This window comes from Mus caroli, unplaced genomic scaffold, assembly GCF_978045245.1.
Source record: "Mus caroli unplaced genomic scaffold, Mus_caroli_1 scaffold_20, whole genome shotgun sequence".
NCBI classification, from domain to species: Eukaryota; Metazoa; Chordata; class Mammalia; order Rodentia; family Muridae; genus Mus; species Mus caroli.
In genome coordinates, this window is record NW_028227275.1 from 55,720,488 (window position 1) to 55,748,393 (window position 27,906).

Sequence of the window (27,906 nt, forward strand, 5' to 3'; positions counted from 1 at the left end):
CGCGCTAGGCAAAGCGTTTGGCGGGTTTTTCCTGTGCTGTGCTCCTCACGGAGAAGCTAAGGTCTAGCTCTCGGAAGCAAGTTTTCTCTCCGGATCGAGACCTCTCGAGGGCTTTTGAAGTATTTCTCTGTGACCTGGTGGCTGGGGTCGTTTGAGGGCTTAGGCCAGGTGGTCTCGTGACCCATCCCTGTCACCTTCCGGTAAAGCGAAAGGATAAGCGTCTGCAGGGTAGAGCTGAGGTCGGGGCCCGGCGGCAGGCGCCCGTCCCCTCCCGGGTCACCATGGCCGTGTCCACCCAGCAGCTGGCGGAGGAACTACAGATCTTCGGCCTGGACTACGAGGACTCCCTGTTGGAGAAACGTGAGTCCCGAACCGAGAGGATCGCTTCCAAGTTCTATATGCTTGTAGGGAACCTATTGGGTCCGGACTAAGCAACAGGTGACATTACCAATAGGAGATATTGGGACCCTTTGCATCTCATACCTAGTCATCTCTTGCTCAATGACTTTTCTCATCAGAGTTGGTTTTTTTTTTGTTTTGTTTTGTTTTGTTTTTGACAGAGTCTTTCTGGGTAGCCCCAGAACTCATTATGTAGATTACTGTGCTGGCCTTGAACTCACGGAGATCGCCTGCCTCTGCTTCCTGAGTGCTGGGGTTAAAGATGTACACCACCATGCCCTGCTCTTCAGAGTTTTTAGTGATCTCTGCAAATAAGAATTCCTCTAGGTGGATCCTAGTCCTTTATTTTAGCTTTGGAAGAAACTTCAGGGAGCTTATTGGCTCCCTCTCTTTATAGATGGAGGGACATAGGCAAGGAGACTCAGTTGCCTGATTGTGTGCCGACCCCTATCTTTTGCTCTGGAGTCCAGTGCCTCATCCTATTGCTCCACAGAGACCAGTGGTAAAGATTTAAATCACACATCTCTCCTGGAAGATGTGTGCATCAGTGTCAGAATAGCACTGTGTGTGCACCTTGAAATTCTTACTGTAGGAAATAAAACCGTAGTATAAGTGGGCTTGCCTGTTATCCCAGCACTTGGGAGGCTGAGGCCTGGAGGATCATAGAGAATTCAAGGCTAGCTAGGGCTGAATTAGTGCGATCCTGTCTGCTTTGCTTGCTATAACTCTAATATCTGACACCTTCACACAGACATACATGCAGGCAGAACATTAATGCACATAAAGTAATAATAAATACATTTTTTAAAAAGAATTTGAAATCTTTTGAAGATTCTGTGCCCTGGGGCTGGAGAGATGGCTCTGTGGTTAAGAGCACTGACTGCTCTTCCAGAGGACCGACATTCACTTCCTTGCACCCAAGGGATCTGCAACTCCCATTCCAGAGGATCCTGTGCCCCTTTCTGGCCACCTCAGGCACTGTATGCATGTTGTACACTTCAATGCAAGCTAAATACTCATGCATATAAAATAAAGTTTAGGTGTTATTAGAAAAAAAATTGTCCCTATGAAGCAAGCTAAAAGGTGTGTTTTCTGCTTTTCTTTGTTGTTGTTTCTGTTGAGATGAGGTCTCAGATTGCACCTGAAAGCAGGTGTCACCAACTGGGAGGTGTGTGTCTTTTGCCTAAAGTGCTTTGTTGACCCCAGTCCTGAGTTCTCTTCCTGATTACAACAGGCCTCTCCAGAAGGGTTGTCCATACTTGATACCTTAAGTTTCCCTTTCTGTGGTTTTTGTCCTCCTGGTCATAGGAACCTGCTGTTATGGGGGAACTGATGGCCTTTGTCTTGCCAAAGGCAGCGCTAACTTTGTCCTTATTTGAATTATCAGCAGCATTTGCAGCTGCTCACTGTCTTCTCTTTGTTAAATCTATTCTTTTGGGGCTGGAGAGATGGCTCAGTGGTTAAGAGTGCCGACTGCTCTTCCAAAGGTCCTGAGTTCAAATCCCAGCAACCATATGGTGGCTCACAACCATCTGTAACGAAATCTGATGCCCTCTTCTGGAGTATCTGAAGACACACTACAGTATACTTACATATGATAAATAAATAAATAAATATTTTTTAAAAATAGGTTTACTTGGGGCTGGGAGATGGTTCAGTGGTTAAGAGCACCCGACTGCTCTTCCGAAGATCCTGAATTCAAATCCCAGCAACCACATGGTGGCTCATAACCACCCATAATGGGATCTGACGCCCTTTTCTGGTGTGTCTGAAGACAGCAACAGTGTACTTACGTATAATAATAAATAAATCTTTGGGCCTGAGCGAGCAGAGCCGACCGGAGCGTGCAAAGGTCCTAAATTCAATTCCCAACAACCACATGTAGGCTCACAACCATCTGTACAGCTACAGAGTACTCATATACATAAAATAAATAAATAAATCTTAAAAAAAAAAAAAAGGTTTACTTCTGTGGATGAGTGTTGGTCTGGGATATGCAAGTGCACCACACGCAGGCAGAGCCCTCAAAGCCAGAAGAGGGAGTCCGAGCCTCTGGAGCCACAGTGACTGCGGCTTGTGTACTGTCAGGAGCACATTCTTGCTGTAGATTCGCTGCCACCACGCCTGGCTCTCCTTGGGTTTGCTCATCACCAGTCCTCAGCCTTTGACGATCAGTCCTTTTCATCCTCCTGTGAATGGCCAATCAGAACTAGAATCACCCCCTGCTAGATACATCACTGTGGTGACGCAGTCTGTCTTCCCAATCACTCCAGCTTATACACTGAGGCTGGGTCTCTTGCAGCACCCATCTGGCTGGTTTGCTCCAGACATCCCCTGTCTCTGCCTTCCACACAGCAGGCCTCATGGCCACGCCACCAAGTCCACTGCACTCCTGTCTTCACGCTCGTGTGGCAGGCACTCTACCTCCTGGGGCCTCTCCTGGCCACTTTCTTTTTTAAGACAAGGTCTCACTAGGCAGCCCTGGCTGTTTTAAATTGCCAGCATTTCCTTAGCTCTATGATCCCTTCCCATGCCCACTTGGTCTTCCTATGGCACACATGAGTGTCTAAGGTACTGCACGCTTCCGTGTTCTCTACCCCGACAGTAGTAAGTGTCTGTGAACAAGAGCCCTTCTTGGCTTTGATGACTGCTGTGTTCCCAGGCCCTGTGGATGCTGGATGGCAGAGGACTGTTTAGCCCCAGGCTCTCTCTTACTGGTCCCATTGCTCTCCCTGCAGTGGCAGAGCTGTGTGTTCTATACCGACAGACTGAGGAGGGGATGGTCAGCGAGCTCATCGCCTTCTGCACCAGCTCCGGGAAGTCGTGCCTTACTGTAGACATCCTGAACTCTTTTGAATACGAGGTAAGAGCAAGTGTGAGTTTTCTGACTTCATCCTGCGTTGTGGAGGTCTCAGTGGTGATCAGATGCAAGCTTGGGGTCCCGGCCTGTGCGCAGCCTGCTCCTTCCTTCCTTCCTTCCCTTCACTTCTTTCTATCATAATGTCTTTTGGGTTTTTTACATGTATTTAGTTATTATGTGTGCACTCGAGTGTGTGTGTATGCACACCTGTGCTACAGAGGTGAGAGGACAACCATAAAAAACTGGTTGTTGCTGGGTAGCGATGGCATACACCTTTGATCCCAGCCCTCAGGAGGCAGAGGCAGGTGGATCTCTGTGAATTTGAGGCCAGCCTGGTCTAGCAAGTTCCAGGACAGCCAGAGCTACATAGTGAGACCTTGTCTTAAAAAAGAAAGAAAAGTGGTTCTCTCTTTCCACCAAGTGGGTTGTGGAGTTCAAACTCAGGCCAGTAGACTTAGCAGGAAGTGTCTTTCCCCACTGAGCCATATCACTGGAGCCCTACTTAGAACTTCTGAGCCTTGCTTTTTCTCTTCTGTTAAGTTCCAATAACCTTTGTTCTAAATGACTGTCGTAAAAATTAAGTGAGAGGGGCTGGGAGATGGCTCAGCAGGTAAGAGCACAAACTGCTCTTCTAGAGGTCCTGAGTTCAATTCCCAGCAACCACATGGTGGCTCACAACCATCTGTAATGGGGTCTGATGCCCTCTTTTAGAGTGTCTGAAGACAGCAACAGTGTACTCACATACATTAAATAAGTCTTTTTAAAGAATTTTTAAATGAGGTGTATATGAAACACCTAAAGCTGACTGGTGTGTGGTCGGTTGGAATTAGTATTATGTGTTGTTGGTATAAGGTCACAAAGAAGTTGTACACTTACAGAGACAAAGTTCGTAGCTGTGATGAAAGGATGGACCATTTAGAGACTGCCGTATCCAGGGATCCATCCCATAATCAGCTTCTAAACGCTGACACCATTGCATACACTAGCAAGATTTTGCTGAAAGGACCCAAATATAGCTGTCTCTTGTGAGACGATGCCGGGGCCTAGCAAACACAGGAGTGGATGTTCACAGTCAGCTATTGGATGTATCACAGGGCTCCCAATGGAGGAGCTAGAGAAAGTACCCAAGGAGCTAAAGGGATCTGCAACCCTATAGTTGGAACAACATGATATACTAACCAGAACCCCGGAGCTCTTGTCTCTAGCTGCATATGTATCGAAAGATGGCCTAGTCGGCCATCAATGGAAAGAGAGGCCCATTGGACTTGCAAACTTTATATGCCCCAATATAGGGGAATGCCAGGGCCAAAAGAATGGGAATGGGTGGGTAGGGAAGTGGGGGGCGCTATGGGGGACTTTTGGGATAGCATTGGAAATGTAATTGAGGAAAATATGTAATAAAAATATTAAAAAAAAAAAAAAAGAAGTTGTACACTGTAACTGTCTTCATACACACCAGAAGAGGGCATCAGATCTCATTACAAATGGTTGTGAGCCACCATGTGGTTGCTGGAATTTGAACTCAGGACCTTTGGAAGAGCCAGTGCTCTTAACCACTGAGCCATCTCTCCAGCCCCCAGTGAAGATTTTTAATATTTATTTTTATTATTATTCTAATTATGTGTGTGAGAGCATATGCATGCATGAGTACAGATATCTGCAGAGGCCAGAGGTGTCGAATTCCTTGGAGCTGGAGGTGGAGGTAGTGTGAGCTGCCTGGCGTGGGTGCTGGGAATCAAATTCAGATCTGGAAGAGCACTGTGTCTTCGTCTTTTTCTTTTTTTTAAAGATTCACTTATGTATATGAGTACACTGTAGCTGTCAGACACACCAGAAGAGGGCATCAGATCCCATTACAGATGATTGTGAGCCACCATGTGGTTGCTGGGAATTGAACTCAGGACCTCTGGAAGAGAAGTCAGTGCTCTTAAGCACTGAGCCATCTCTCCAGCTCCTATGGAAGAAGCTGTGTGTGCGTGTGCGTGTGCGTGTGCGTGTGTGTGTGTGTGTGTGTGTGTGTGAGAGAGAGAGAGAGAGAGAGAGAGAGAGAGAGAGAGAGAGAGAGAGAGAGAGATCTCCTTCTGTCTCCCAGTGCTAGGATAACATCAGGCATGTTCCACCATGCCCAGACTGTCATGTGTTTGTTGGTTTTAGTGGCAGGGTCTCCTTATGCAGACCAGGCTGGCCTTGAACTCAGGGGCCCACCTGCTTCTACTTTGCAGTGCTGGCATTAAGGGTGGGAGTGGGGTGATGCTGGGATTGATCCCAGGGCTTCTTGCATGCCTGGCAACTGCTCTACCAACCAGCCTTTCTTTGCTTACATTCTGAATGCCTGAGATTATTTCAAATGGGAAATTCGCCCCCTACCCCCATGCTCCCCTGCGCAGACTATGGACTAACGTATTCCCCATTCTCTTCTGTTCTGTTCCTCAGGTTCTGAACAAAAAACTCTCCAAAGCCTGGCACAGTGCCTCCTCCAAAGACAGCAGGCACGCAGGAGCCAGAGACATTGTCTCTATACGAGAGCTGTATCCTTTTCTGCTGAAGGTCTTTGCACTAAGCACATACATGTGCTATGTCATTTCCCAGGTTGCATATATGCTTTAAAAACAAACTTTAAAAATGCCTAACATTCAGTCTCTCATCTAATCTCATGTAGTTGCTCTCCTTGACCAGTGTTTTCAGAATTGAAGCAGAGGAGGAAGAGGAGACCCTCCTGAGCTCTTACACCACACCCTCTAAGGTGAGCTTGCGGCATCTGGAATGGCATCCCACACATAACTTTTTTTTATGTATATGAGCACACTGTAGCTGTCTTCAGACACACCAGCAGAGGGCATCAGATCCCATTACAGGTGGTTGTGAGCCACCATGTGGTTGCTGGGATTTGAACTCAGAGCCTTTGGAAGAGCAGTCAGTGCTCTTACCTACTGAGCCATCTCTCCAGCCCATAAATAGCATTCTTAAAAACACATCACAGAGCTGTGCATGATGGCACTCACCTTTAGTCCCAACGCTTGGGAGCAGTGGCAGGTGGATATCTGTGAATTCCAGGACAGCCTGGTCTCTTTAAACATAAGGTTCACGTTGTGAATTACCTTGTGTGAGGAGAGGGTGTGTCTGAACTGGTCCTGCCTTGCCTTTGTCTCTCCGCTGACACACTTGTTATCTTGCTTGGTCTTCAGGCATTGCATACCAGACCTACCAGCCTGTCAGAAGTGGCAGCCTCCTGTCTCTTCCTCTTGGATCTTAATTTTGGTTCATTTCTCTCCGTTACAGACGCTCTCAGAGTGTGGGTGCTGCTTCCTTCCCTGTTTTTTGCCTAGGGCCTGGGCTATGATCACTGCAGAATTAGTGTACTAGAGGAATCTTTTTGAAAAATAGCTGGAGGAATCATAAAGTCATGTTTATCCTTCGTTTTAGTCATTCTTTGTGGAGAAAGGTTTCCTGAGAGCTAGGAGTGAAGCCCAGCAGGTACATGTTTAGGGTCTTCAAGGCCCCACAGTTTGTTCCCAGCCGCCCACCTCCTAGAAATGCCTGAGGGAACGATGCAGGTCACACACTGGTGCATGGTGGTGGACATACAACTGCTTATAATGACAAAAATTAAGAATGACATACTCTAGACAAGGAGGCATAGAAATTATTTATGACCTCAATCAGAGTTATCTTTTTTTTTTTTTTAAGAAGTAACTATTTTTTTTAAAGATATTTATTTATTGATTATATGTAAGTACACTGTAGCTGTCTTCAGACACTCCAGAAGAGGGCGCCAGATCTCGTTACAGATGGTTGTGAGCCACCATGTGGTTGCTGGGATTTGAACTCTGGACCTTCGGAAGAGCAGTCGGGTGCTCTTACCCACTGAGCCATCTCACCAGCCCCAGAGTTATCTTAATCAGAGATTAAGGATAAAGATTGTACCAGTGTAGGACAATGCATATAGAATTTAAAAATCAGAGTGTAAAAAGCCGTAAGTTTTAAGTTTAAATTAGGATAACTATTTCAGTGACTATATTTAGTTGAAAGATATTAAAATACAATTAAGGAATGTTCAAGAGTGGTTATTTTAGCCAGGTGTGGTGGCGCATGCCTTTAATCCCAGGAATTGGGAGGCAGAGGTAAGAGGATCGATCTCTGAGTTCAAGGGTTGCCTGGTCTACTCATCTCTAGGACAGCCAGGATTACACAGAGAGACTCTGTCTAAACAAACAAGCAAGCAGTGACTGTAGAGGTCCATCAGTGTGGAGAGCAGTCACTTCAGAGGACTTGCCTTCCGTCCCTAGAGCTCAGGGAAGGTGGGCGAAGAGAGCCAGCTCCACAAGGCTGTCCTCTGAGTCCACACTTGCACCAGGCAACTATACCCACACGCAATATGCACACATTCACTAGTAAGTCAACATAGAAACATTTAAATTTAAAATCGAGTTTGTCAGCCAGGTGTGGTAGAAGCACATCAAAAATTGGGGGCCAGCCTTGGGTACATAGTGAGTTGAAGGCCAGTGTGGGCTTTAATAACTGAGACTGTCTCAAACAAAAAACTGGCTGGAGAACTCTCTTGTCAGTTATGCGATCTTGCAGAGGACCCAAATTCAGTCTTGAGCACCCACATTAGACGGTTCACAGCTGGGTAACTGCAGCTCCAGGCGTCCTGATACCTCTTGTGGAGTCCCGTCCCCCCCAGGTACCTTCACTGCGTGCACATGCTCACACAAGCTCACAGGAATAAAAGTAAATAAAACCACAAGTCATGGTATAGCCAGTGCTGGCCCACAGTTGGGTAGCCTTTGCACTGCAGCTCCCAAAAGCTAGGATTTCAAGTATGAGCCATCAGCCCTTCTTAGTGGGGGTTCGGAGTCTGTTCTCACCTTGGATCTACCGCACAAGCTCTACCAGTTGATAGATTGGTGGCATTTCCTCAAGTGCACCAACAGGGGGAGCCCTTGAGTCAGAAAAGTTTGTGCATCTGAGATGTGTGGTTGTCCTGAGCAAGACATTGTCTTTCCTGTTAGTCTCCCATTTTCCTAGGCTTTCGGGAATGTTAGGTCCCGTGATTGGGTTTCATCCTTAGTTCTGAACTTATCTGGCTTCCTGTTGTTGAGTGAAGGAGAAGAGAAAAAGTAAAACAAAACAAAAACAACAACAAAAAAAACCCCAACCAGATGTGACTTAGTGAGGTGTTTGCTGACTACTCTCTCCAAGTATGAGCTCAACCACCTTATCTGCTTGGAGCTGGTCCAGGGTTTAATTGGGAAAATGTGTGGTAGACTTGGCCAAAAGAAGTGTAACATGGTCCCATCCCTTCTCGGGAGAATGTGTGCACACAGGTCAAAGCTCTGCATCGCCAAACTCTGGTCTTTCTGAGTGCAGAGAGTGGGGGAGGGGATGAAGATGCATGTGCGGGTTGGCAGGTCAGGTGGCTGGCCTGCCCTGCTCCTTGGGGGAATGTTTGCATTCTTGTCCTGACAGCCTTCAGTGCGCAGATAGATAGTGTCCCGGTGGGTGGGTGTTGGGTTACCGGTGAAGGTGTGGGAGCACGGAGCACGGCTGGAGATGGTTCCTGAGGCTCCCCGTCCTGCCCCGAGTCCCTCACTGTACCACCTTGTCCTTTCTAAGGAACTGCAGCGCTCTACACTTTATCGGCAACTTGAAGCCAGAGAGGGTGGGGTTTCACCTTTCATCTTGTCTCTAGGGTCCTCACAAGCGAGTTAGCAGCACCCCAGAAACCCCCCTAACCAAAAGGAGCGTCGCTGCTCGCAGCCCACGTCAGCTTCTCTCACCGTCAAGTTTCTCCCCGAGGTATGTATCAGAATCGATTCAGGCGCCAAGAAAGCCACACCTCTTTCTCTGCTGACAAGCTGAACTGCTTGTAACTTATTAACCGTCATGGGAGTGGGCCGTCTGCTTCGGGCTGGCTGGAAAGCCTGAGATCCTCTGCCTCGTGGAAAATTACTGTTCCGTACAGTGATTAAGGCAGCTTGCTTTCCACGCTTCTCCAGGGCTCACTTCCTAGATAGGGAACTGATAGCTCCTACTGAAAACAGCCTGCCTATTCAGAAGCCCAGGCGCCTGGCGGGTCTGGCCAGTCGAGGCAAAGGCTCTCACCTGCTTCTGCTTGCTTGCGTTTACTTGGCTTTCTTTTTGTAAGATGAAGTTGTTGTTGGGTGGGTTTTTTTTTTGGACAGGAAAAGCATGTGTCTTTGTTTGCACCATTGCATAACCTGTTCACCCCGTGCTCAGGTGACCGCTGCCTTCTGAGCATTTTCTTCTCGCCACTGAATCTTCCATCACCAGCTTACTTGATACTTCCTCATGGCCGCAGCCACTATGCAGAAGTCTGTAGAAATCCACAAATGGTGGGTCTCCGTTAGAGAGACCCACAGATGAGTGCTTGGCTGAGGAGACACGTCTGCATGCCTGTCATGTCAGGATGGGGCTCAAACAGCAGGCCAGCTGTTAGGGAAATACCGGCATCTGGATCCCTTCTAAACCGACCAGAATAAGGTTTCTCAGGTCTGCCTGGCCAGAGAGGCAGTGACTTGAAAGGGCGTATCTGAAACCTAGGAGAGTTTAAATAGTTGCTGCAGAGCCATTTTGGGAGTTATGCTCTCTAAGCGCGAAGCCCTTTTAAATCTGTTTCTGTGGCCATATTTACAGCTGTCCCCTGAGAGCATCTGATGACAGTAGAGGACTGTGATGCATGTCCCTTCATGGGTTTTACTCTGAGAAGTTGGTGACTTCCCTGCCTGGTCATTTTTTAAGTGTACAGGAAGAAAGCTGACCTCAGAAACTTAGGAAAGTGGCCTGTGAATTATTTGGGTTGCGGCAACCCAGGAGCTCATTTTCCCTAGCTCGTCTAGAAAGCAGGGGTGTTGGCAACAGGTCCGGCCAGGCCCCACGTGCAGGGAGTTCCTATGGCGTTTCAGTGTGCGGAGTGTGGTGTTTCTAGGCCTCCCTGTCAGTGGTGTTCACAGCAGGAGGATTACAAGTTTCCAAACGGGCCAGCAACAGTCAGAAGAGACACAGAGTGCAGCCGTGGGGCGGGGCTGAGGGCTGCTTGCCCCCTGTTAGCTGTCCGTCCATTGCATCTCCACCTCTCAGAGGCAGGGGAAAGGTTCACTGCTTGTGTTGAACTTTTATTTTGGTGTCGTTTGTGCTTTGAACTGTGAGGTTTGGGGTTTTGTTTTGAGGTTGGGTCTTATGTAGTCTAGGATGGCCTTGAGGGCCTGCCCTGCCGTTGCCCCCTGAGTGCCGGGGTGCAGACCTTGCCACCTGGCCTGCTCTCAACTGTATTGTAGGCGTTTGTATTGCTCAGCAATCCGACCCAGTCACTGTTTCGGGATCAAATGGCAGCCAGTGACTCACAAGGAAGGAAAGTATGTGAAACTCAATGTTCAGTCAAGTCCAAGCGCATCTTGTCTTAACTTCATTTAGTTCTGATGGAGAAAAATGCCAGCGTTTTTATGTTTCTGTCCTTAAACTTGTAAACTGTTGTGTTGTGGTCCTCAGCACCTCATTCCTGAGACTCCTGAAGGGCCAGAGTACTCGAGCCCCGCCATGTCTCTATAAGACAGCTTGCTTCTTCTCCAGACCTGCAAGACTCTCCTCATTGTGTTCCTTTCTCAGGTAGCCACGGGCAGGCACAGTGACTCCAATCTGTTCTGCTTCCCCTCAGTGCTACCCCCTCCCAGAAATACACCTCCAGAACCAACCGGGGAGAAGTGGTCACCACCTTCGGCTCCACACAGGGCGTGTCTTGGTCTGGGAGAGGAGGCTCTGGAGGCGTCAGTCTGAAGGTCATGGGGGACCCAGAGCCACTCACTGGCAGCTACAAAGCTATGTTTCAGCAGCTCCTGGGTGTTCGAGAAGGTAACTGGGTTTCTCTTGGACGGCCTCGTGGGCTTCCAGCCCTATGGGAGAGCTGAGAAAAGTGAAGTGGCAAAGCCTAGCTCAGCCGGGGGCCTTTGGTGGAGAAGTTGGTAGATGACCTCATGGGTGCTCTGTCAGTGAAGGGGAAGGACACTGGGCGAGGCTGTAATTTCCCAAGTTGTATCAGCCGCACTAGATATGGAACATGAGCTGTGAAGGAGTTCAGCGCTTGAGCCATGAACTCGACTCGCAAGTGCTCCAGGTTGTCCTTCGTTCCCTGCAAGGGATCGAGGATGAGCCTCCAGCGATGCCCTGGGACTGAGCCGTGTGACCTCCCCAGGCCCTGGGGAAGACCAGATTAGCAATTGTGTCAGAAAATAGACTAAGGCCTGAGATTCAAACCAGACAGGTGGCCGTGCTTCTCCATCCTGTAGGAGGGCTGGGACGTGTGGCAGCGGGCTGTTTTTTCTCGACGAGTGAGATGTCTCACTGACAGCACCGTCCCCTTTGATTGCAGTTCTGACCAGTAAGATCGAAGAGCTCGGCAGCGAGCTGAAGGAGCATCACAAGATCGAGGCCTTTACCCCACTCCTGGTCCCAGCGCAAGTAAGAGTCACGTGACACGTTCTCCATAATTAGTACCACCCTTGGTTCCTGGTGTAGATAGAGCAGGCTGGCCTGGAACCGAGAAACCAGCCAGTCTCTGCCTCTCATCAGAGTGCTGGGACTAAAGGTGTGCGCCATCATGGCCAGCTAAGCAATCACTGCTCTCTGAAGTCAGTGAGGAAGCCTTTCCCCCTCGTCAGCGCTGTGCTTCGCCTCGGTCGGCTCCCCAGTAAGCACTCCCTGACTGGCTCGCCAGACTTTTCCCTCTCTCCTGGACTCGGTCTTGCACATATGCAAAGGTTGAATCCTGGCTTTCTCAGTGGTGGGGCAGGCTGCCTTTGAAGAGCCCCCACGGGTAGAAGTGTCGGAGCAGCAGGCTGGGAGTGCTCTCATTGCCTGGGTGGTGGCTGCTCCGGGTTGAGGACTGTCACCGATTAGTGGCTGCCTCTGGCATCTAGAGTTACATCATGCTCCAGCTGTGATATGAGTACTTTCTCTAGAGCTCTGCTAATCTACCAGATGTGTCCTATAGAAATCCTTGACTGTGCCTTTGTCCTGTGTTTGTTTCCAGGGAGGAGGGACCATAAATAAACTTTGTCCTGTAGGAAGTTCTGGAGAAATTGAGAGGAAGTGTGGGGGAAGGGCCTCACATGAGGGAAAGATTAGACTTAACTCAGTTTGCTCCCAAGAGTGGAAGCCCTACCCAGGAAGCCACTGGGAGAGATTTCAGTTCCGGCTATGAATGACTTCCTCTGGAAGTGACAATATGATATCCTGTGTGGTATCCGGGCACTTGGGAACCTGAGGCAGGAGAACCGAAAGTTCAAGGCCTGCCTGGGTTGTGTAAGACTCTGGGAAGAGGCAAGAGCCTGAGAGGACCAGGAGGTGCTGTGCAGTTGGCTCTGGAGCCGAACTTTTGACCTTTGGGCCCAGGCTTCCGCTACTGTTTGACCGTAATGAAATTACCCTGTTGTTGCTGGGCGCTGCCACATCTTCCTTACTGTGGTTGTGAAGGTCGAATGAGTTAATGCGCATCTGCTGAGAAGAGCGTGTGGCGGCTCTTTGAATGATCTATTAATAGCCGTGGTTTTCCAGAGGTGCTGTGGGCTGCAGGCCTGGAGGGAACCCCCAGCTTGAGAGTGCTCACACCCGGGGAGCCTCTCAGCACACCTGGTAGGCAGGTGGTGGCCTGGACACCTTGAAGGGTCCTTCTACTTTCGGTGGCGATGCTGTGATCACATCCCGAAACCTGTGCTGTTTGGGGTTCACTGTGCTGTTTCTTCCCTTGGCAGGAGCCTGTTATTCTCCTGGGTCAGATTGGCTGCGACAGCAACGGGAAGCTGAACAGCAAGTCCGTGATTCTCGAGGGGGACCAGGAGCACTCGTACGGCGCGCAGATCCCAGTGGACCTATCAGAACTCAAAGAGTATTCGCTCTTCCCTGGACAGGTGAGACCGGAACCTTCTGGGATAGTGACCTGAGCGGTGGGCAGCCGTTTCTTGTTTTCCATCTCTGCGCCCGGAGATCGGGTTGTATCAGCCCACTATTTTAGGGACGTTTTTCTCTCCTTGGCTCTGGGTCCCGATGTCCAGGTTTGTATCACAGCTCCACCTCTTTTTTTTTTTTTTTTTTTAAATTTTTAATATTTTTATTACGTATTTTCCTCAATTACATTTCCAATGCTATCCCAAAAGTCCCCCATAGCGCCCCCCACTTCCCTACCCACCCATTCCCATTCTTTTGGCCCTGGCATTCCCCTATATTGGGGCATATAAAGTTTGCAAGTCCAATGGGCCTCTCTTTCCAGTGATGGCCGACTAGGCCATCTTTCGATACATATGCAGCTAGAGACAAGAGCTCCGGGGTTCTGGTTAGTACATCATGTTGTTCCAACAATAGGGTTGCAGATCCCTTTAGCTCCTTGGGTACTTTCTCTAGCTTCTCCATTGGGAGCCCTGTGATACATCCAATAGCTGACTGTGAGCATCCACTCCTGTGTTTGCTAGGCCCCGGCATCGTCTCACAAGAGACAGCTATATTTGGGTCCTTTCAGCAAAATCTTGCTAGTGTATGCAATGGTGTCAGCGTTTAGAAGCTGATTATGGGATGGATCCCTGGATACGGCAGTCTCCAAATGGTCCATCCTTTCATCACAGCTACGAACTTTGTCTCTGTAACTCCTTCCCTGGGTGTTTTGTTCACAGCTCCACCTCTTAATGTGTGTGGCTATGCGAGAGGTACTTGACCTTCAAAGCCAAGGTGTCTTCATCCATAAAATAAAGTAAAATAAAAATTCTTACCTCATGGGATTGTTGTGGGGATTAGGTCATTTGTGTAGAGGATAATTGTAACTGATATGTTACAATGAAGGGTGCCCTTCGTTTGTTTTCTGAAAATGCCCTAGGTTTGTAATTACCAACAGTAATTATCGCAGACCTCTCAGTTACCTCTCCTGTTTAGCTATCTTGTGTTTCTTGTCTTTCAGGTTGTAATTATGGAAGGATTCAACACCACTGGTAGGAGACTTACTGCCACCAAACTCTATGAGGTACAGGGTGGGCCTCCCCTCCCCCACTCCACGTTGGCTTCAGACTCAGTATGTTCAGTTCTGGTGAAAGATGCTGGTCCTTTTCAGTGTCTGTCATTAGCTAGTCTTTTCTGTTTCTAGGACTGGAATCCACCTCCAAGCTATAAGTTAGTAAACTCCAGAGAGCCGAGGAGCAGGTGTTTTAGGCTCTAAGACCACCCGTGAGTCTGTATCATATACAGCCATAGGCCACGTGCAGACACGTGACTGGGGGGGAGTCCTGTTCCAGCTTCACTTATAAAAATGGCTACTGCCAAATTTAATTTGGCTTCATCTCTGCTCTCTACTGCAGCCCTCCACAGAGTTCCACAGGATGCCAGAAGTAGCTGGGCTCCCTTTTCTGGCCTCACCTGGCATGCCAGTGATTTAGGCACCCGCTTTGCATGGGGTGCCCAGGTGTTTTGTGAGAGTCTATCAGTGACGTCCCATTGCCTGCTCTGTGTAGTCACAGTGAGCTATTTAGAAAAATGCAGATCCCGTGGGCTCTGGGTTGTAACTCCCAAGAGCAAGGCAGAGACGCTTCCTCTGGTCCCTGTCCCAGTCCTCCCACTGCACCTACAGACACTCAGAGCCACCCTTTACCAAAGCCATGGCAGGAGCAAGAGCTCAGCTGAGCTCTCCGTCTGTTTCAGGGCGTGCCACTTCCGTTCTATCAGCCTACTGAAGAGGAGGGAGGTAAGTTCTGGTTCAAAATTTTCCTTGCCAACAACTGGGGTGATAGACAAAGTCCCAGACTCTAGCTCCTCAGGCTCAGGAAGCAACAAGAGCTGTGGGAGTGGCATCAGGTCCGTGGGCGCACAGGCCCTCTCTTCACGAGCCATGGGTGGGCCTGACCTTCGAGCACAGGTAGCGGCATTATCTGGGCTCTGATGACGCAGTGTGAGCGTTGTCATCCAGGCTGCTGCTGAACAGGCATGCGAAGGGAAAGCATGCACACATTGCGATACCAACCCGGTGGCTCAGGTGGAATCCTGGAGGAGAAACAGACACGGGTGGGAAACCTAGCTTAGATGGCAGTGACCAACCGGAGATAATTCCAGCAAATGTGCTATGGAGGAAAATGTGAATATCAGAGAGCTCTGGGGAAAGACACACAGAAGTCTGTGCTCTCTTTGCAAGCTTGTAAGAATGATTTCTGGCCAGGCATGGTGGCACATGCCTTTAACCCTATTACCCGAGAGGCAGAAACCAGTGGATCTCTACATTCAAGTCCAGGGTGGTCTACACCAACCATGGCTACATAGTAAGACTCTGGCCAAGGCAGTGGTGATGCACAACTTTAATCCCAGCACCCTGGAGGCAGAGACAGGCAAATCTCTGAGTTTGAGGCCAGCCTGGTCTACAGAGTGAGATCCATGATAGCCAGGGCTACACAGAGAAACCCTGTCTCAAAAAACAGGAAGGAAGGAAGGGAGGGAGGGAGGGAGGAAGGAAGGGAGGGAGGGAGGGAGGGAGGAAAGAAGGAAGGGAGGGAGGAAGGTCAAGTAATCTGAATATAAAACGCAAAGCAACAAAACAATAATAAAGTTTAAGTTAACAAACTTTGTTTCAAAATACCGGTAGCTGGGCTTAGGTATTACTCAGTAGATAGCACTTGTGTAGCCAGTGTGAGGCTCTGACTTCCATCCCGTGCTACCACAAGAGAAAAGGGGAAGGCATTTCTAGACGTTTTTGTAAGCAAAGTAGAACAAACACCAGCAAAGATTTTCAATAAATGCCCACGCTGGCATGCTGCCCGTGCCCCACACATTAATGTGTGTGCAGGCATCCTTGGAGATGACCTGGGATCAGGAGTGACAATCAGTTGTTTGTGAGACTGTACACAGTCTCACAGAATGCCTGTGTGGGGGAGAAAGGCAGACTCTCCCATGGTGGTATCCTGTGGTAGACTGAATAACACTTCCGTAAGTACGCCACTTTATATGGTCGAAAGGACTTTGCTCCTGTGCCTGAGTGCTGAGATGGGGCTGGGTAGTGTGGTAGTGTCTGCCTTTAGTCTTAGCACTTAGGAAATGGGCAGATCTTTGTAAGTTCAAGTCAAGCCTAATCTATATATGCTATATAGCTGGTCTATATAACCAGACACTATCTCAGAAAATAAAATAAAATAAATCAGAGCGATTGCTCGTCCAGGTTCAATACCCAGCACTTAAATGGCAGCTCCGCCGGGCGTGGTGGCGCACGCCTTTAATCCCAGCACTCGGGAGGCAGAGGCAGGCGGATTTCTGAGTTCGAGGCCAGCCTGGTCTACAAAGTGAGTGCCAGGACAGCCAGGGCTATACAGAGAAACCCTGTCTCGAAAAACCTAAAAAAAAAAAAAATAATAAATTAAATGGCAGCTCCCAGCCATGTAACTCCTATCCCAGGGATCCGACGCGCTCATGCAGACATACAAGCAGGTAAAACACCAATGGACATAAAATAAAATCAATAAATTATATTGAAAATCAATCAGTCATCTTTGGAGTGGGTTTATCCAGTGCAGTCACACAGGTCCTTAGGAAAATGGGTGGCAGAGAGATGGAAGTCAGGGAACAGAAGCTGTAGGCTGCCAGCTTTAAAGGTGGCGCACAAGTGACCTCTAGAAGTCAGCAACCTGCTGACAATGTTACTCTGCACTACAGCATCCAGAACTGTAAGATAGGACATTGCTTTAAAGTCACTAAGTTTGAAATTATATATATATATATATATATATATATATATATATATATTTGATTTTGTTTGTTTGTTTGCTTATATGTGTACTGTGTGACTATGTGCACTTCTGAGTGCAGGTACCTGTGGAGGCCACCTTGGCTCAGTGTCCTCCCTGCCTGTGCTGGTTCAGTGTTCTTGGGAGAGGGGTGAGGTCCTGCACTTGTGGGATATAAGCAAATCCTGTGGCATTTCCCTCAGTGGCCCTGCTCCCTCCACCCAATGCCCGTTCTCTTTCTCCTCGTGACCTTGCAATGCCTTCTGTCTCAGCTTCCGAGCAGACCATGGTGGTAGTTGCCTGCGGGCCTTATACCACCTCCGACAGCATCACCTATGACCCCCTGCTTGATCTCATCGCTATCATCAACCGGGACCAGCCAGATGTCTGCATCCTGGTAGGTCCCTGTGTGCAGGGAGGCAGTGAGGGTGGGAAGAAAGGGGTCTTGACGGTTTTGAAGTTTTTAGGAAACGTCTGTCTATCCTTTACAAAGAGTTTGTTTTGTTAATTCTTTCTTCTTTGTTTTCTTTCATTTTGTTTTTGAGATAGCATCTCACTACATAGACCAGGCTGGCCTTGAACTCACATAGATCTGCCTTCCTTTACCTCCCAAGTGCTTGGATTTTTTAAAATCTGCACCTGTGGAGGTATATCCCCATTCCATAGCGGTCACTAGATCCAGAGGCCTAGCATTACTGTCCTCCTCTGGTTTTGAAAGATTCTTGCTCTGTCTTGGTCCTGATCTCAAACTGATCTCTTTTTATGCTACCGGGAACATAGTGGTCTGCTGTTCTTGCTAGGTGTAGAAAACAGGAAAGAGCCCAGTGTCATTTGAGGCAACCACGGGGAATATAGGGCCCTGGGAAGCCCTCTGAGGACAACAGGACTCAGATGCCCCTTGCCCATCTGCTGCCTCCCCAGGTTCTCCAGGGGACAGGTGGAGCTGGGCAGGGAACTGCCCTTAGACACTCTGTCTAAGAGCCTTTGAGACTGGACGATTCTGATTGTCCCTTGGGGGCTTTCTCCCCACCTCTGTCGTTGGCAGTTGGGACCTTTCCTGGATGCCAAACACGAACAGGTGGAGGTAAGTGCCTGGGGGAAGGGCTGGGAGTGTGTCTATGACTGCAGCCGCTTACATCGCCCTGTAGCGAGGAGGAAAATATCGTCACTGGCCATGTTTAATGCATGTCTTGAATTTGAAGGCTCCAGTCCCCCAGACTTTGTGGAACCCAGGGAGGGAATTAGAAATGGGTGGCTCCTTTTCAATACCACCTGACTGCTCAGGCGCAAAGCAGTAAAATGCAGAGGAGCCTGGGCTTTGAAAGTCCCCTAGGGAGAGACTGGAGAGACGGCTCAGGGGTTAAGAGCACTGGCTGCTCTTCCAGAGGTCCTGAGTTCAAATCCCAGCAACCTCATGGTGGCTCACAGCCATCTGTAATGGGATCCGATGCCCTCTTCTGGTGTGTCTGAAGAGAGCCAACAGTGTACTCATATACATAAAATAAATTTTAAAAAAGAAGAAGAAGCTGGGCAGTGGCACACCTTTAATCCCAGCACTAGGGAGGCAGAGGCAGGTGGATTTCTGTGTTCGAGGCCAGCCTGGTCTACAGAGTGAGTTCCAGGACAGCCAGGACTACACAGAGAAACCCTATCTTGAAAAAAAAAAAAAAAACTAAATAAGAAGGAAAGAAAGTTCTCTGTGAAACTGGCAAACTACCTACCTTCGCCGAAGAGACAGAGCCTGAAACTCTGTTCTGTGGCTACTGCTCTAAGTTGGTATGTCACGTGTAAAGGTCCTCTGATACATAAATCACAAATGGTCTTTCCTGGAATCTTGGTCAAGGGCCTGGCTTCCGTGTTTCTCCTTCACAGAAAAGATTCAAGGCCCTCTTCCTCCCAGACTCTCAGCTGTGCACAGGAAGAGTAATTCTTCCCTTATCTCGACTCTATTCCTTGCAGATGGGCAGCCCTACCCCATCCCCACCCCCTTTTTGTTTGAGACATTAGAGCCAGGCTGACTTAGAATTCGGTCTGTATTCTAGGCTAGTCTGGAGCTCACAGCAATCCTGCTTCACCCTCCTGAGTACTGGGTTTGCAAAGCTCAGGGCCCTGTGCCTGGCTCCTGTCTTTCTCATTGTTACCCTGTGCACTCTGAGCCCTTTGGGGTCATCCTACAAGCTTTAGCCCCGAGCAGACCCCAGGTGTCTGCCCCGAGTTCACCTCTTTTCCTTTCTTGCAGAACTGTAAGTTGACAAGCCCATTCGAAGACGTTTTCAAGCAATGCCTGAGAACAGTTATCGAAGGAACGAGAAGGTTAGCATTCCAGTTGCTGGGCAGAACCTGGGGCTCTCCAAGTTCTTCTAGGACACATACAAGTAGGAAACTGAAACTGCTTAAAAGTCGTGGCTGTTCTGTCCTTTCCGCCCTTTGAACTCAGAGATCAGATAGAACCCTTGACCTTCGAGTGCTGGAGAGTGGGTAAAAAGGCATCTTTGTAAGTCAGATAAACAAACTTGAGAGGACGTGTTTCACATGCTATTTCTCGCTCTCTTCACTTCCCTTTCTCACTTCCCCTGTATAAGCAGTCACTCCATGGGAATAGTCCCAGGCTGGGGAGGCATTCGAATGACAGAGAAATCCTGAGAGGCCCCAAGCCTCTCCTCGCACAAAGGGAATGCTTTGGGGTGGGCCCAAGTCCCTTTTCTGAGTCAATGCTCCCCATGGTGGGGGACGGCTGCCAAGAGCTAGGGTGATGGGTGGGAAAGACTTGAGTGAGGGTGGATCTGGAGTCCTCGGCATAGTTTGGAAGACAGGACTGAGGCCCCAGCACTGACATCAGCACTGGGTTCTAGTGTGGGCCTCACAGCTCCAGTAAGAGTCTAAATCTAGAGGCAGAGTCACCGGAAGCTGACCCTCAGTTCCTGTCCATTTCGTTTGGCCAGGTCAGAAAGAAAATGAAGTGGTGGGCGGGCTCCTGGGATTTGCTTTCTATTTAGTAAACAAACATCCCTGAGGCTTAGCTTTAAAGCAAACCTGTAACAAAGGTGGTTTGGAAAGGTCTTCCTTCCGCCTTCTGTCCTGAGAACAGATCCCGGGTTGATTGGTTGTAATACAACCGAGTGCTGGCATCAGGCCTGGAGCCAGGAGACTTGAGCCCTTAGCTGCTTCCCATCCTCCTCCCTTCTCAAATGGAGGGTTACATATACCCTCCCTCTTCTCAGATCTGCTCGGGCCAGTTGAGTTTATGAAACCTGGGGGATGCTGAGTGGAAGTCCTCAGAAGATAAGCCTCTGCCACCACCACTCCCACAAGCCCCCCACAGCAGGAGAGGCTCTGGAGCAGCACCCAGCACTGGCTGGTGCATCCAACGTGAGGCTGGATTCTGATTTTGGTTCGTCATCCCATGTGCTATTGATAGCAGTGACATAAACAAAGAATAGGCCGGGCATTGTTATCCCAGGGGCCAGCGCCCAGCGCCACCAGGCACTTTCATCTGTGGTTAGTGTGAGCTGCAGGGCAGGGAGCCGCCCCACCCTGCCTGAGAAATATAGAAATGGTGCTGAGTCAGAGATGCAGAACCCCAAGCCTTCAGAGCTTGGCAGATGTGTTCGAGCTCCCTTGTAGCAGCAGAGGCCTGGTGCACCTCACTGCTCAAGTGACAACAGTGAGACCCTCCCACCATGATGTATGAAGTGAAGTTGTGCAAGGCTGCACATAGTTGGAATTTTCTTCCTGGCCCCTCCCCCTATAGCCAGCTCCAAGCCATGAGCGGAGGCTGTTTCCGCCTTAACCATTGCTTTCCCTAAGCCAGTCCCGAAGAGCAGCTCAGTCCCATAAGGTCAAACAGCTGCCCCGCCCCACCCCCGTTCCCTTGTACCTTCAGAATTCCATGCTGGAGACTTGGAGCAAACGTTGCCCCTTCCAGCTCCCTCTGTGTCCCATTCACCACACGCTAGCACCCACATGGTGGACTTGGACAGTGGCAGTGAACTTGGTGACAGATTGTGAGTGATATGAAAGGCACCTTTGGTCTGGAGATTCTGATGATCCGACATAACACACAAGTCCCCAGTATCTGATGGTGTGTCAAAAGTCCCTGTGCAGGGATGGAGAGGCTGCTCAGCGGTGAGAGTTTGGTTTTCAGCAGCCACATCAAACTACTTCAAACTAACCTGTAACTCCGGCTCTGGGGCTTCTGTGCCTGTTCCATTCATTGTTTAAGCACGAGGAGGAAGGGGTTGCAGAGCTATTGGCTGGTTCCCAACGCGTCCTCACAGCAACAGTTAGGCCTGTTTGCTTTACCGTGGCCCTCTCTGCCAAGGACCCAAAGGGAAGCAAAGAAGTGGGTTTCCCTTTTCTCCCTGTGTGGCTGTGGGGACAGCTGGCCCTGGGAACCACAGCTTTTTTCTCCACCCCATGTTGTAACCCTAGAGACTTTCCTGTCCTCATCAAAGGAGCAGCTGCCGCTGGGCGGTATCTCTTTAACACTCATTCATTTGCTGAGTAGAAACGGTATCACTTCCTGACATGAATGAGGAGGTGGCTGGCCCTCTGACAGTCTCCGTCTTCAGTGGCCAGAGCCATTTGTTGACGGGAAGGTTTGAGTTGATCTTCAAGGTGTGGGGTAGCCTTAGGATCTGACCAGTTTGCCTCACTCTTCCCTGGCTTGTATTGTCCCAGCCATGTGTTGGGAGAACGTTACTGCCTGCAAGCTACCTATGTCCTGGAGAGCTGAGGTCAGACTTAGTTTAGCTTTAGTTCCAGTCCTGAGGCTCCCCCCTCAAATAGGGTCTCACTCCAGAGCTCAGGCTAGCCTCAAATTCCTAACACCGCACTGCCTCCCAGGCCCATCTCCAGGTCTCCATTTTTTCCCTTTTCCCACCAGACAACAGTTCCCCTTTGTAAAGGGTGCCACAAAATCAAGAGACAGTGTGTCCTAAGCTATGTGCACCAGATCCAGACGGGCATGTTTATGTGCCGGGAGGTTGCCTTTCCCTCACGGGTCCTGGGAGGTAGTGTCTGGTCAGAGTGGGATGCCATCAAGTCTCCCTGGAGGATCGCCAGAAGAAGGCCATGCTCACACTTGAGCCTACAGCCCAGGTCTGCTGACTCGCTCTGGTGTTTGTGTTTTGAGCAGCTCCGGCTCCCACCTTGTCTTTGTCCCGTCTCTGAGGGATGTCCATCATGAGCCAGTATACCCACAGCCGCCTTTCACCTTCTCCGAGCTGTCTCGAGAGGACAAAAAGGTACCAGTGCCCGTCTCGGGCCAGCCAGCTGTGGGCTGGGTGAAGACCGCCCTGGGAGTGAGGAGGGCAGAGAAACCCTCTTAGGAGGGGGCACATCCCCTAAATCCGCAACAAAGGTGTCATAGGTTGCTACCCTTGGGTTGGTCCTTGGTCTGCAGGCCCCAGCTTTGGTAGGGAGGAACCCTCTGGCTGTTGGATGCGAGTATTCATGTCAGCTCCTCCTTTCAGCGAGTGCAGTTTGTGTCAGAGCCCTGCAGCCTCTCCATAAATGGAGTGATGTTTGGTTTGACATCCACGGACCTGCTGTTCCACATCGGGGCTGAGGAGATCTTTAGGTAAGAAGACAGCTGGCTCCCTGTGTCCTGTCCCTGTTGTCACCAAGACACTGCCTCCACCCGCATCCTCCATGCTACTTGACAGTCTTGGAACGGAGTTGTGAGAGCCACACTTAAACCAAAAGTGTAGAGCCTTCCTATGTCTGCTGAGGGTAGCAGGCAGGCAGGCAGGTTTGTTGCTGTCTCTAGTCTTCTGGATCTGAGGCCCAAAGAACCAAGCCTGTTCTATCCAACGGAGACACCCAGGCACTGAAATTCGTATTTTTGGCTCTGGTTATTTTCTTTACCTTCCCAATTTGTGACCTGAGTGTTCAAGTGTTCCTCTTGTTCCCTGTTCCCAGGGATTTATCAGAACAGTGAATGTGGGGCCCTCAGCTGGACACCACCAGACCTGGCATCTAGGCTAGGCAGCTGGTTTGTCTATCAAACTTACTTGCCAGAAGAGAGGGACAAGCCGGGAGGTCAGCGGTTGGGTGTGTGCTTTGACTGGGGTGTGAGACACGGGGTTGCCAGATTGTGTGGCTTCATGGTGCTAAAATGTGTGACTTGTCTCATGCGGGACAATGCTGGCCCCAGTGCTGAGGCCTCCCATATCCCGATTCCTAGGATTCTTCACTCTCTCTAAGGGTGGTCCCTGTGCCCTGCTGCCCTGTCCTGGGAAAAGCTGGCTGTTTGCAGTGTGACTCCGAGCTTCCCCTGGAGTTGTGTCCTTGCTCTTCAGCTTCTCTCTAGTTGGCTTGAGTCCGAGGGTCCTCCCTGAAGAGCACTGACTAGAAACCTGGTTCTGTCCCCCTCCCATTGCTTTCTGTCTTTCCCAGCTCTTCCGGGACGTCAGACAGATTCAGCCGAGTCCTTAAGCACATCCTGACGCAGAGAAGGTGAGTGTCCTGCCAACCCCAAGAGTAACTGGATCAGAGCTTGGGCATATTTGACTGTCAGGACCCTGCCCAGGACCACAGGAAATTTCACCCTATGGTGACAAAACTAAGTTCTATCCCCTCAAATGGAAGAGCAAAAGGCAGACCATACTTAGGGGCAGTGTGGAAACTGGGAGTGGGAGCCTCACCGAGGGTCCCTGAATTGGCTCTTCCGTCTCTGCAGCTACTACCCACTTTATCCACCCCATGAGGACATGGCCATAGACTACGAGAACTTCTATACCTATGCCCAGCTGCCGGTCACCCCCGATGTCTTCATAGTGCCCTCAGAGCTGAGATACTTTGTGAAGGTGGGTTTGAACTGGCTTTTTTTCTAGAGACATCGGAACCTTACTTTTTCTTTCAGGCTACCTGGCACTTGCTCTGACTGGGTCTACCGAAAGGGACAGTATCCTCTCAGGGCCAGCACAGAGCTGACTGCTGAGGTCACCAGCGTTTTCAAGCTGGGTCCAGTAGTTCCTTAACACTGGTTTGTCTGCTTTTCAAGGGACGGAGCATTTTGAAGCAGGGTCTCTACAGCCCAGAATGTTCTGGAACCCTTGACTTGTCCTGCCTCAGCCTCTTGAGTGCTAAGATTGCAGTGTGCGACACCCATCTCAACTCCTAGATAGCTCCTCCGTGTGGGAAAAAAAAAGCATTGGGGTCAGCTTTGTCGCCCAGTATGGGAGCTCCCTCCCGGAGAGCGAGCCGCGGCATTCTTCACTCTGCCCGCGACTCTCCACTCACAAGTGAACATGGTTGCCCGAGTCGTTGCCTTTGTTTCTGTTTTCCAGACCTCGCTGTAAGAGTCTATGTTGCACCCATTTGAGGGCCTCTAAACCCAGTGTCCTTTCTTTCCCAGGACATCTTTGGCTGTGTCTGTGTGAATCCTGGGCGGCTCACCAAAGGACAAGTGGGCGGCACCTTTGGCCGCCTCTACCTCAGGAGGCAGCCCAAGGCCATGGACGGTGGGAGCAGGCAGGGCCTGAGCGTGGCAGCGCAGGTGGTCAGAATCTGAGTCCTCAGCCTGGGTTGTCTGGCCTCACAAACACCAAGAGCCCAGGTATGACTCTCTGGTGTCCAAACTGTTGGAGTACTTGACAAGGATCTGGCCACAGGGACAGGACTGTAGGGCTGCACCGTCCAATCATGGCTTCCCACTGTCCCTCACCCCCATGCAGCGTGGCCCTGATCTGAATCACGCCCTGCCTCTCTCCTGCTTCATGAGGTAGATGTACAGAAGTGAACCATCTATGGAGACAAAGGCAGGAAAACTGATTTTTTTGTATGAATCAAATACAGCGTGTGGAGAAATAAATTTTTTTTTTAGTATAACTGATTTTAATCTTTTTTTTTCCCCTGAGTAGTGTCCTAGGAATGTTGTCTACTTGACCTATGTCCAGAGAAGGCAGAGCTTTGGTCCAGCCCTTTGGAACTCTCCCAAGCCTTACCCTGCATCCTCCCAAAGTCCCCAGGCTACAGTTGCTGAGGAGGAAACTGGGCTGCAGAATGAGCAGCTGGCAGCCTGCCTGGCTCTCCCTGTGCCGAATCTCATATACCAGGTCTCACATTGCATGCTGAGGTCTCAGCCCCACCTCTCCATCTGGAGGAGGCAGCCGTGTTGAACCCTTCCATAGCTGTAGTCTCTGGTCAATCTGACACTCTGCTGGGACCAGCGGTAACTTGGACTTGCCTGTAGCCCAGAGCTCTCATGTAAGGTCAGGCTTCCTAGGACACACACACACACACACACACACACACACACACACACACACACCATGTCCATATGTTCTGGTATCTGGGGACAGACTGCAGAATTAAGTTAGGCACACATTTCTGCCCCATAATAAGCAGGCTGTCCTCTCTCACATGCCAGAGACAAGGAGGGAAACCCCCAGATGCCAGCCCTAGGAAGTGCAGGGAGGAGCAGCTCTGACTGCTAGACATGGGGCCTTACCGAGCCAGCCTGTGCTCCTCACCTGCTGGGAGGAGGCACTGGGGAACAGGTTGGCCACCATGAGAACTCTCACCTCTTGTGACAGTGTTTGGGAGGTTGGGCATGGTGGCTGCACTGGCTGGCCTTATGTCAACTTGACACGAATCAGTGTTACCTGAAAGGAGGGAACCTCAATTCAGAAGATGCCTCCATACGATAGGGCTGCAGGCAAGCCTGTAGGGCATTCTCTTAATTAGTAATTAATGGGAGGTGACCCAGCCCATTATGGGTGGGGCCATCCCTGGGCTGGTGGTCCTGGGTTCCCTAAGAAAGCAGGCTGAGGAAGCCATAGCAGTAAGCCTTAGGTAAGCAGCACCCCTCCGTGGCCTCTGCATCAGCTCCTGCGGCCAGGTTCCTGCCCTGTGTGAGTTTCTGTTCAGTCCCCTTCCTTCCTTCCTCCAGCGATGAGCAGCCGTACGGAAGTATAAGCCAAGTAAGCCCTTTCTCCCTGTCTTGGGATTTTTACTGCTGTGAACAGACACCATGACCGAGACCGAGACAAGTCTGTTTGTTTGAGACAGGGTTTCTCTGTGTAGCCCTGGCTGTCCTGGAACTCACTCTGTAGACCAAGCTGGTGGTCTTGAACTTAGAAATCGGCCTGCCTCCGCCTCCCCAATGCTGGGATTAAAGGTGTGCACCACCACCGCCCGGCAAGGCAAGTCTTATAAATGACTGTTTAATTGGGGCTCAGAGGTTCAGTCCAGTATCATCAAGGTAGGAGCATGGCAGCATCCAGGCAGGCACGGTGCTGGAGGAGCTGAGAGTTCTACCTCAGGCAGCTAGGGTGAAGGGTCCTAAGTCCATGCCCACAGTGACACACCTACTCTAACAAGCCACACCTCCTGATAGTGCCACTCCCTGGGCCAAGCAAATATAAACCACCACACTCCCCAATGTGCTTTCTGGTTGTGGTCTTTCATCACCAATGAAAACCCTAAGACAGTGGTGTAGCTCTTTAATCCCAGCGTCAGGGAGACAGAAGCAAGCAGATCTCTCAGAGTTTGAAGCCAGCCTGATTAACATAGTGAGTTCTAAGACAGCTGGGACTATGTAGAAAAAAAATTTTCAAGGAAAGCCTTAGAAACGAGCCTTGAGCCGGGCGTGGTGGCGCACGCCTTTAATCCCAGCACTCGGGAGGCAGAGGCAGGCGGATTTCTGAGTTCGAGGCCAGCCTGGTCTACAAAGTGAGTTCCAGGACAGCCAGGGCTATACAGAGAAACCCTGTCTCGAAAAACCAAAAAAAAAAAAAAAAAAGAAACGAGCCTTGACTTGAGGAGCCGGTAATCCTTGTTCTCTGGCTTCTAAACACAGGAGACATTTAATGGTCCACATTGCAGGGTGACTTGTCAACCTCAGAAGTGGCATGTGTGGCACATGAGCACAGGAGTGTTTTAACCAAGCCAAACATGAGCTCTCAGCCTGCCCCTCCCTTGCCGTAGAGACAGCCTGGGAAGATTAACCCATCAGGCGCCGTAACGAAGCTCCAGCTCCATCCTGCTGCCCTCCCACTTAGCCCTTATCACGGGAGCCCATGAGGCTCCTCCGGGGACACTTAGCGATTGTTGTGTTGCTTCTGAACGTTTGTGGGGAACAGTCATGTCCTGCCGCTGCCCCGCAGTGGACAGAGTCCAGACAACTTGGAAGATTTGGAGGCTTAGGAAGAGATGGAGATGTGGCAGTGGGAGGAGCTGCGAGCAAGTCAAGGGGGAAGGCAGGAAAGTGAGGACTCTGTCACTAGGCATGAATGGAAGCCCGGGATACAAGTCAAATGGGGCTGGAGATGATCTGGGAGAGCTTGGCAGGCATTTAAGACCCAAACAAAAAGGGCGTGGCACCAGAAGGTTCCTTTTGGTCTTGTCAGGAAGTTGGTGCCAAGTGACTGGCAGCTCGCCTCCCTGGTCCTCACTTCATCTGCCTCCACAGTCTCCTGCAGCATGCGTTGCCGGTAGAGTTCGCCTGTGCGCCTGCCCTCGGACATAGGACCCTGAAACGGAATGAAGTGCTGGGGAAGGAAGAAGACACAGGCTTGACAGGACCCATCTGCCTTTTGCAGCATCTTCCCCAGATCCGGTCTCGAGTGCCTTGACACAAGAACTCAGGGCAAATCGATGACTCTGCTTCCTACTTCACTCACAGAGGGAAACTGCCACCCTCTCCCCTTTCGGGCGTGGCTGCCCTTTAGGAGTCAAGCCCCTTCTCTTGGAGGGCAGAGCTGCGGAGGGAACAAAAGCCCCTCATAGTTCCCGTCCGTGGGAACTCAGCTGAGTGCCAGGAGCAAAGCTAGGGAATTAGAGCCTCGAGGGGCACCCAGGGGCGGGAGGGCTGGGTCGATGCCAGGACACTGGTCCTTCGATCCTTCCATCTGTCCTGCTTTCTGGAGTCACCCGGGGTGTGGT

At 50.2% G+C, this 27,906-nt stretch overlaps 1 protein-coding gene across 3 annotated transcripts; it reads left to right on the forward strand.

Moving 5' to 3' along the window:
• Positions 1-24,849, forward strand: Pola2 (DNA polymerase alpha 2, accessory subunit). Of its 3 annotated transcripts, none has more exons than XM_021151416.2 (18): positions 1-360; positions 3,138-3,262; positions 5,693-5,787; positions 5,945-6,002; positions 8,952-9,058; positions 10,935-11,128; positions 11,646-11,734; positions 13,027-13,182; positions 14,220-14,282; positions 14,954-14,996; positions 17,289-17,413; positions 18,062-18,100; positions 19,256-19,329; positions 22,154-22,262; positions 22,491-22,597; positions 23,416-23,475; positions 23,699-23,825; positions 24,377-24,849. In XM_021151416.2, the coding sequence occupies exons 1-18, from the start codon at positions 282-284 to the stop codon at positions 24,530-24,532; spliced, it is 1,806 nt and encodes a 601-aa protein (XP_021007075.1). In that variant the 5' UTR covers positions 1-281; the 3' UTR covers positions 24,533-24,849. The 3 variants fall into 3 exon arrangements, with proteins under 3 accessions (XP_021007075.1, XP_085690078.1, XP_085690077.1); XM_085833952.1 differs by lacking the exon at positions 24,377-24,849 and adding an exon at positions 24,023-24,122 and having other exon boundaries at positions 23,699-23,829; XM_085833951.1 differs by lacking the exon at positions 18,062-18,100.
• The last annotated feature ends 3,057 nt before the right edge of the window (positions 24,850-27,906 follow it).

Bases quoted from the DNA above. Each gene is read 5' to 3' on its own strand.
- Pola2 (XM_021151416.2), top strand. From the start codon at position 282: ATGGCCGTGTCCACCCAGCAGCTGGCGGAGGAACTACAGATCTTCGGC. The intron at 14,997-17,288 runs GTAAGTTCTGGT...CTTCTGTCTCAG, and splicing joins GCCTACTGAAGAGGAGGGAG to CTTCCGAGCAGACCATGGTG. The intron at 22,598-23,415 runs GTAAGAAGACAG...TGTCTTTCCCAG, and splicing joins GGGGCTGAGGAGATCTTTAG to CTCTTCCGGGACGTCAGACA.